This window comes from Pseudochaenichthys georgianus, chromosome 9, assembly GCF_902827115.2.
Source record: "Pseudochaenichthys georgianus chromosome 9, fPseGeo1.2, whole genome shotgun sequence".
Classification (NCBI taxonomy): Eukaryota; Metazoa; Chordata; class Actinopteri; order Perciformes; family Channichthyidae; genus Pseudochaenichthys; species Pseudochaenichthys georgianus.
The window spans coordinates 33,170,013-33,179,724 of NC_047511.1; the positions used below are offsets into that span (position 1 = coordinate 33,170,013).

The window sequence follows — 9,712 nt, forward strand, 5'->3', positions numbered from 1 at the left end:
ATCTCAAAAATATTCAAACTTAATTATAAAAATATATTTTGTTCTCTGATCAGTCCTCCTATTCTCCTGAAAGGCCACACAGGCTTTTCTTGGATATAACCCAGCAGAAGTCCTAAAATCAGGTTCTGCATTGCAGCTCTGTGAGCCGCAGTGAGGAGAATAAGGGAGTTGTGAAACTGCAATTAATAAGTAATTGAGCTGACCTAGATTTCAAACGACCGAGGATGAAACTGTGTGAAACTGCACATCAAAAAGGCTTGCTTGCAGTGTAGAGCTGCTGGTGGGGAGGCGTTCCTGACATTACACAGAGTGCTTCCAACTGCCAGGGGAGGCAGACAGCCAAGGAATGGTAAATAGATACACCAACAACAGAGAGTACAGGGAAAAAAAACATTGACCCTTAAGCCAGCAGGAATGCCAGTAATTCCCCTCAGAGCAGAGAGAGCCATAAACCCATTACATAAGTCATGTCAGAGGCAATCACCGCACGGAACAAATCTACCAAATGATAGTGGGGATGGAAGGAAAGATCCAGCTGAATATAAGGCAAAGGGCGAGTGTAGAGAGGCACAGAAAGAGGTGAAAAGGGAAAGGGAGGAGTAAGAGACAAAGACCAACAATAAAAGAGGGAGTGTTGCCAGTTGTTTAAAAACAAAGCTGATGCTTGTATCATGACTCACTTGGAAGGTGAATCAGGGAAGAACGGCATTTTGTTCGAGTACACCATTGTACAGTTATCCAGATATTTTGGTTATACAGGGTTAGAATTCAATACTTGTTTACACAGGTGCTCGTAAACATTGTCCATGCACGTGACAGTTTCCTTAAGGTACAATAAATTGCTCAATGAGTGAGCAAAGTAGACTAGTAATACACCCTGTGTCTGAATGTCCCTATGTAAGATATCTGGCCCTCCCTCAAGATCAAAGCCCAGCCCAATAAAAAGGCAGGGCTGACATATAGTCAGTATTAGCTTATCGGCATTGGTGTAAAGGACTCCCCTCGATCAGTTGATCAATCGAGTCATTGGCTGAGATGACCCTGAGTCAACTCGCAATCGATTAACTGCACTTTTTCATTTGCTGCGTCATTGTTCACAGAGCAGTAGAAGAGTAGCACTTTAAACTTTACAAACCGAGCCTTGTCTCTAAACAAACAAACCACAAAACTAACTGATGAAAGTGGAGATGGGTAAGGGAAAGCGGAGAGCAGTGCTGACTGTCAATGAAGCCGGATAAACTACTTTTGAACCAGACTTATGTACAACCTCCTCTACTGCTGTCCAGCGTGACTGAGTGTTTTGCTGAAAGCGCTGTCAGCAGCCCGGCAGGAGGGACGCTCTGCGGCAGGATTGTATAACTGAACAACGACCTGGACACATACTTTAACTTGAGTCTTACAGTGAAAACATCAGACTAGTGTAAGCATATATAAGTCAGGGGGCTGAATATTATTTTTCTGATGGGTCGACAGGGTGTATTGACGTTGGCAATATGTTTTGATTCTTTTTACACGTACACATTTTATGTTATGGTTCAGAAAAAGCATGAACCAGTGAAACAAAAACACATGACAAATAAATATTCCAAAGACAATTGTTTATTCAGTGGTAAAATGGAAATCTATGGAACTACACTTGAGACTAAAGTCGCTGCTCACATTGACAGCCAGAGATTACTCTGTGACGGCTGTCATTTTCAGTCTTAATATAATCAGCTCTGTATCTGAATCAATGACCTTTATTGGCACTAGACGAAACATGCCATCAACCAACTCGCTTTGGCTTGAACAAAAATCTCAAGTAGTTATGTTATGTTAAGCAAAGCATAGGACAGCAGTGACATGTCATATGCCACCAAACAACACTCAAAGACTCTTCTTGTTGCAAAAGAAAGACAAAACCCAATGCACAGCAGTAATCCATATCTGTCAACTTGACATATATAATTGACAATCAGTCATTGGCTCAAATAACTACATAAAAAAAAAAAAGAAAGAACAAAAACAAATATTTTTATCAAGGCCGTCAATACTACTTACACTGGTTAATCTCAAGTAAGTAATCTTGTTTACACCATAGATCCCCACTGACACACGTTTCACTCTTTATTTCAGTTTTTCTTCCCAGTTTAATATGAATTGCATTTTATGACTAGATTCAACATTAAACCTTAGCAAATCAGTCACCTCAGTTTGAGCGGTTTTGTGCACCAGCTGTTGGGACTGATGCCCGAAAGAGAGAGACCATTGTGAACTTAGATGCACCTCTTAGCATTAAAATAGGATGTCTACGGTTTTATTTAAGTGTGGCCTGGAATGCATCCACTTAAGACTACGTGACTTAGTGCTTATGAAACGGAACACATTTACACAGACATGCTACAACACCCAGGGGTAATTTAAAAAAACCCTGATGCATGCACAGCCCGAGACATCATTCAGAGCAATGTTCTAAATGTGACCAGGGTCGCCGAGGGCATTAAGAGATGTAAGCTGTGCCTGGCCAAGGGCTTAGCGATTGGCCTGTGACCTTTTCACTCTGTCACAGGTGTAGTAGCTGTTGATGTGCTGCTGTACTGTTGACAAGTACAGAGGACAGTGTAGGGCACAAGACCAGAGGGAAAACTAAACCGCCTTAATGCAGACTACTACGTACCATCAAATCCCTCATGGTTAAACACACCCTCTAAACATTAGCACGCACTAAACTGTCCTTGAGTTTGCAGTAGAACAAAATGGCAACAGTAAATCAAAAACAACACTGATGTCCTTGCCAATAGAAAACTGGCAACTAATGATTTAGTGAAATAATTACATTACATATGACGCCCATGAAATCCTATGGATCATTCAAGGACGTAATTTTATAAAAAACTGAGCCATGCCAGAAGCTATTCTCTTTTTTTTCTTTCTAATGTGACCATGCAGAAAAATGGATTATATTTGTATGTACATCCAATGTGTTTTATAGAGCAAACAATTACACCGTGGACATTGTACTGACCAAACATCTAAGGGATTCCTCAAGGAAATAATCTTTTATATAAAGTATTCAGTCATTTGGGAAAAACCATTGGTTGCTGCCATTATCTGAAGGCCGTTATAACAATATGATTCCATTGAGCAGTTTCCAGATTATTGAAAGCACAACATGCATTCAAAATAGTTTGGAAAAAGTTGTTTGAATTGTTTTGATATTTAAATATTAGGATTGTATTCTCAGATAATGTTTACCTTAACGTTGGAGTACTTGGAGGATCAGTGGTTTGATAAATCGCTACTCTGTTTAAAAGCAAGGCAGTGTATTGTGTGACCGACAAACCTTTACATTTTTATGCCAGACATGTACTATTCTTTAGTCTTGCCTACATCCTCAAATTTCACATTTTAAACAAAGTCTCTTAAAAAGAGCCAGCTGCCAGTGCTCTTTGAGCATAATCCATTAGTTTGGTCTAGTGACACTGAGGCACTACTACGAATGAATTAGAATGAATTACCAAGGAATACACATACTGTGTTTATTATTTTTGGAGTGTAACCTCTAGGCCTTTTTAATCAGAGATAAACAGGGAAGTATTTGACAGGAGAGGAGGGTGCAATGAGCAAGTTAATTAGAATCAGTTTTGAATAAACATTGTATAGCATACCACATGGAACATATTGCCCTTTGCCTCATTCCCTTCTGATTTTAATAACACATGTCCATTTTGTTTGGTTGATGCATTTTTTTTTGTGTAAAATGGATCATAATGTTATCCATTTTATTACATCTAATCATGTCCCCTTGACCCCTGTGCGTCTGTAGGACCGTGGGAGTTCCATGGGGAAGCTGGAGCCGATCTCCCCTGTGAGCCCGGTCCATATGGACCCCGACTTGGATCTGGTGCCAGCTCGGTTCTCCAAGGAGGAGCTGATCCAGAACATGGACCGCGTGGACAGGGAGATCACCATGGTGGAGCAGCAGATCTGCAAGCTTCGCAAGAAAGAGGTTAGCACCCCTATGGATCTGCTCGTACATTATATTGCCTTTTATTGATATGCTCTGTTGAGGGATTGCAGAATCTCAAGTGTTCCTTGCTTATTTCCCTCATTTAAAGTTGGATTTGTGTATCTCTGTGGAGGAGTTCTGTGTTGGCCAGCTTTAAATGCATTTTGCGTTGGAATTGATTTAAATGACAAATGTATATTTCTTCCCTAAATTGTACTTGTTTTACCAGCTACAGTTTGGGCTTACCCCTTTAACACTTATCTGCCGATGGCAAGACAGACACAGGACAGTGCTTGTGTTTTTAGGAGTAGTGGCATAGACTGTACTACAGTACACACACTTTGATGCAGTGTTCACAGTAGTCATGCACGGTTTGCACACGGTCTTGCAGGCTAGATCATGTACATTTCTGATTTAATAAGGAATGTGTCGAGGTTAAATTATTGTAACATTAATGAGGAAAACCAACAACATAATGTGTTGCGGCAGCCTTGGTTTCTCTGACTTATTATAAAAAAAAGAAAATAAGCTGTAATGGTTCGCCAAACATACCTGTGGGGTATGCCGCCGCTAATATACCGTTAATATACGGACGGCCCAAGTGAAGCCTGTGTGTAGAAAACTCTTTGTGGCATTGAAGACATTTGAGTAGACACCACTTTGTGATGTCTCTTATGTGTATTCTGCTCACATTTTGATTTATCCGTCATGCTTGTAGATGTTTTCGCCACTGCTGGCATCTTTGTTGAGTTTTCTCACAGGCATTGTGTGGCTTGTTTTAAATGTTCACGTGTGGTTTTCCAAAGTGACTTTCCCTGCCAGGCTCTAGTTGGCACCAGTGCAATACAGTCTAAAACACACTTTTCTGTGTTGTAATCGCTTCGTTCAAAATCTGTAGCTGTTTCTTGTTCAATGTTCCACAATTCTGTTCACGCACTCCCCCAAGCAGCTGCATTCCCTTTCTCCTCAGCTTTTTATTTAGGAGAAAAAGTAGGTTACAATATATAAGGCTATAAATAACAGCTTCCCCAGTGGAGGAGGAAGATTATGACTGAGGTTTTGTAACTGCCAAACCACTCATATCCCTGCTGTCTCCCTTTGGCAGTCTGCCATGTTTAGTAGAGAATCTGTACGCTGGAGCTCCTCTTTTCCTCCCGACTTCCTCCTCCACCATGCTCTAGCGCTGCTCAATTAATCGTCTTTTAATCGTCAGGGACGGGTGGCGCAGTGGTCTGTGCATCCGATCATCAGATCAAGGGGGGTGCTGGGGAACTCCAGTTCGAAACCCGCTCCCGCCGCCACTGCGTCAGGCCGTTGTGTCCTTGGGCAAGACACTTCACCCGGATTTGCTCCTGTGGGTATTGTCCACAGTACATGTATAATACTAATGTGTACTTGTAAAAGCGCCTCGATGACTTCGAGGCGTGAAGATGGACGGTGTGACGCAGTGCGCTGTGCAATGATCATCAGATCAAGGGGTGAAACCCGCCGCTGCTGCGTCTGTAAAGCCGGTGTGTCCTTGGGCAAGACACTTCACCTGAACTTGCTCCTGTGGGAGCAACCATTGCATGTATAAAACATATGTGTGTAATGTGTATCTGTAAAGCGCTTTGAGCACTGGAGAAAGCGCTATAATAAATGCAAGGAATTATTATTATTAATTATTAATCGCGATTACGATTATGGCTTGCAACGATTACGAAAACAACGTAATCGAAATAAAACGATTATTATTTTTTTATTATTATTATTATTATACAGTTGATTACCCTGAACATTAAGTATAATTCAACTGAAAAAAAATTCAGTTGAATTATACTTAAAGTTCAGGGTAATCAACTGTTAAAAACATACTGTTCACATCTTTTCCTCCAATAAATGGATGTTTTCAAAGTCAATGAATAATCACATTTAATAATCGCAATTACAATTATTGACCCAAATAATCGAGATTATGATTGTTGCCATAATCGAGCAGCCCTACCATGCACTGTGTTTATCATACTCAATATTAGAAAAAACATGCAAAAATTGCTTTTGGTTGATGTAAAAATGTGTTCTCAGTGATCTCACAGTATACAAGTGATATCATTCTTAATCATTAAATGATGCTATTGTCACCTCCCCTCCCTCATTGCTTTATAAAGCTGTTGGTTTAATACAAAAGCCTGACCATGTTGAACTTCAGAAAAACACACTTGAGTGGTTATTTTTACTTTAAGTGCCTTACAATTTGTTGGAGAAATAACATAATAACAAGATAAAAGTGGTTATTTCTTTTGTCCAGTAATTAGTTCTGTACATTGCTTCTAGTCATTGATGAATACTTATTATATTATTAATCTGGGTACTTTTCCAAGATGCAATGGGAACCAAAATAAATCTAAGTATCTGATTCCAACCTTCGGGTTGAATTTGTAAACTATTGCAAGGCTAAGCTCTGCTGCTTCCAAGCTTTAATCAAACCCCCCCCCCCCCCCCTTACTTGTTTTTGTTTTTGTTACAGTCCGGCCCACTTCAAGCATTAAAACATCTGGACAAATTAAGTCGCAGGGTAAAACTTTATTTAAAGAGTTGTGTTAGTGAAAGGGCGGGGGTTAGGGCTTAGGTTACTGTCAGCCTGTGTCATGTCAGCCAATCTCATGATGGCTGGTTTATTTTATTTTACTCCGCGGTGGGTTGGGAGAGGGAAGGGGGGTCTCAATGGGAATGTCTGCGTTTCCCCTCACCAGATGCTTATCCCGGCCTCTCGTGGCACATGATGATCCATCTTGCTCTGCTCTCATGTGGTTCCTCTGGAGGCCGCCTTGCCCCCTTCTGAAGCCTCTGACAGGAGATGAGAGGGAGGGGCTGACTTAACTGTAAATCAGCTATATGCACGCCACTCTGCGACACTCGGCCTCGGCCTCCAGGCAGCTAGTTACAGCTGAATACACTCAGCTTCTGCCTCCTACGCAACTTCGAGACCTTCTACAAACATATTCTATCAAATTGAGATGCAATTTATTGTCTGCTTTTTCTTGCTGGTAGTTTTGTGGTAGCTTTCAAAGTTATGCTAAATTCTCAATGATTGTGTTTTTCTTTTTTAAGATCAGGACAGAAATATACTTAATAAAGGTCAATTTGGTCTTCCTCTCATTCAAATAGTTTTATTTACTAGTGGTTTTCAAAAACATGAAGTTGATCACATTATTATGATCGGTAGCAGTGCTTAAATAAGTAATGTTAAAAGTTAAACATTCACATTTTTGCTACAAACGGCAGCATATTTTGAAACTGCTGATTTCCATGTTGCATTTGAAAATACAATGTTTAAATATTTGACATTATCATTGTCATTATCACAGGCAAAGGAAGAGCCTACCTCCATAAACTCATTTTTGAGGTGCTTAAGTGGAGCGTTTTAATGATCTTTGCTAGTCCGTTAACACCATTTCAACATCTGGATAGAATGCATTTTTTAATAGCAGTGCCACTCTGCTTCTCGGTTGTTTTGACACTTGCATCAATGCTTTTCAATTCCTCAACAATCTGCTATCAAAGATGTGTGTTAATGTGCTTTGAGATTCAAACATGGCGATTCCTCTCTTCGATCTGTACACCTTTAAGAGAAGATTGATGGACAAAGAAGCCATGACTGAACTCTACATGATTGGCAGTTGAACATAAAGTCATCTCCTCCTGCCAGAGTTTCTCTTTTACTTCCTCTCCGCTTGCTCTGCCAAACAAATTACTTACTGGCTGAGTGTCTCTTTGCTTTGTTCACAGTAGACAGTAATTACTAAAATTAACTGTTTCTGGGCTACAATCTCCAAATAACATTTGTCCGCATGCCAGGCTGGTTTGTTAATTAGAGCAACTCTGCTGTTTTCCAGTATATGTCTGGTGTTTATTCCCCACATTTCCCTCCCTTACTTCTCTTAAACGTTCTCCCTCTCTGTCCCCCTCCCTTAATTATTTCTCCGTGGATGTTCCAGCCACACAGCGGGCCTTGGCTTTTGTTTACCGGCTGTTGTAGTAACTCTTTGATTAACTATGCCCTCGGGAGTTAATAGCTATTACGGCTAATAGAACGGTTAGTCTCATCCCTGCTGGAGGGCTGGGGGTGGGGACGGTTGATGTAACACACACTCTTTAACCTCACAACAGGAACTAGTGAGCCACAGGTCTTCCTGGAAGATGGGGTTCCTTTTTGGATTTGTTAAGTGTTAACTGTCTTCTATGTTTGTATGTGTGTGTGCTACAGCACCAGCTGGAGGAGGAGGCTGCAAAGCCACACGAGCCAGAGCGGACGGTCTCACCGCCACCCAGCGAGGCCAAGCACCGCAGCCTGGTGCAGATCATCTACGATGAGAACAGGGTCAGTACAAAACACACGCATGCAAACACACCACACACTCAATCTGTGGCCCACCACTCCGGACCGAATGACCTTGCATTTGAATGTGGTTTCACTTGCATCACATATGCAGTGTGCCACAAGAGAATGTCAGACTGAGAGAGCTAGGTGCTTGGTTTCATTGTTGCTCCACTTAGATGATGCAAGATAACATTTAAACTAAGTCAGGCTGTGACAGCCGCTGAATTTTCTCTGTTGCCTGCTATTTATTGGATCTAATTTTAAGAAAAGAGATGCTAGTAGTTGTACATTAGGATGGTAAATGCAGCTTTTAGTAAACCAGAGATATTTTACCATGAGTAAAACCGTACACTTCTTTCATTGCATTTGTTGGACAATAGTGATAACAGTTGGATTACTCTTGTGGTGTATGTAATTCTGAGCCAAAGACTGAGCTCTGGAGAGATTGATGTCTGCCTGCAGAGGATGTTTTTTTCTTGGTGTTCTGTCATTTCCGTTTACCTTGTTAATCCTCAAAAGCCCCTGTCAACAAAAGCAGAGTGTCACAGAGGATTCATCTCCTCCCTCAGCCTCCCCCTCTGTACTGTCAGGGAAGGCAGGACTCTTGCCTTGAGAACAAGCTACTAAAGGGCAACACTGCTGGCATGATGAATCACATGTGTATACACAAAAACACACAAACATGATGTCAAACATCTTTGTCTTGTATAACCTATGCAAGTAAAGCAACTTAATTATTCTTTCAAAAAAGAAAAACAAGAGATCATTTGTAAGCGCAGACTGAGTCCTACTGACAACAGCATTATTTGCAGCAATGCTATGTACAGATCACTTTTTATAATGAAGTGATTCTCAGTGCTCTCAGTCCCCCTAGTGGTGAAAAGTCTCCTTTTTGAAAGGAATTAGCATTTAAAGCAGGGAACTCCATTCGCGTGTTTTTGTGAACAATCTTCCTATGGGAAACGAGGAGTAATGTTACAACTTCACAGTTCAAAGGAAACAACTCTTGCAAGTTTTGAACAGCTTCTCTTACACATTCAAGGCACTTTCTTCCCCCACAGAAGTGTGGTGTGTAGAGAAAATATGCTAAAAATTGAGAACCTACTGTAGTTTGTGTGTTGGCAAACAGTCACCCTGCTTAAGTGTCATTGAGCAAGAGACTAAATCTTTAACAGTTGCACAGATGTCCCCAGATAAACAGCATTATGCCCTGAGAAGACCTCTGTAAAGGAGATACCGCAGCGCAGGGAGTGTCCTCATGACTTTCAACACTACTGCCTTCAGGCTCAGCTAAACCACGGAACTTCAATGCAACAGCAGGACATTGTACAATACTCAAGTCATTACAATGACTCATGGCTTAC

The 9,712-nt window shown here is 41.0% G+C and overlaps 1 protein-coding gene across 1 annotated transcript in view; it reads left to right on the forward strand.

Moving 5' to 3' along the window:
* ncor2 (nuclear receptor corepressor 2) overlaps positions 1-9,712 on the forward strand; it is a 73,034-nt gene that overhangs the window by 62,855 nt on the left and 467 nt on the right. Inside the window, exons 5-6 of the mRNA XM_071204296.1 lie at positions 3,806-3,988; positions 8,235-8,348. Coding sequence (XP_071060397.1) covers positions 3,806-3,988; positions 8,235-8,348 — 297 coding nt within the window. The remainder of the gene's footprint in view (positions 1-3,805; positions 3,989-8,234; positions 8,349-9,712) is intronic.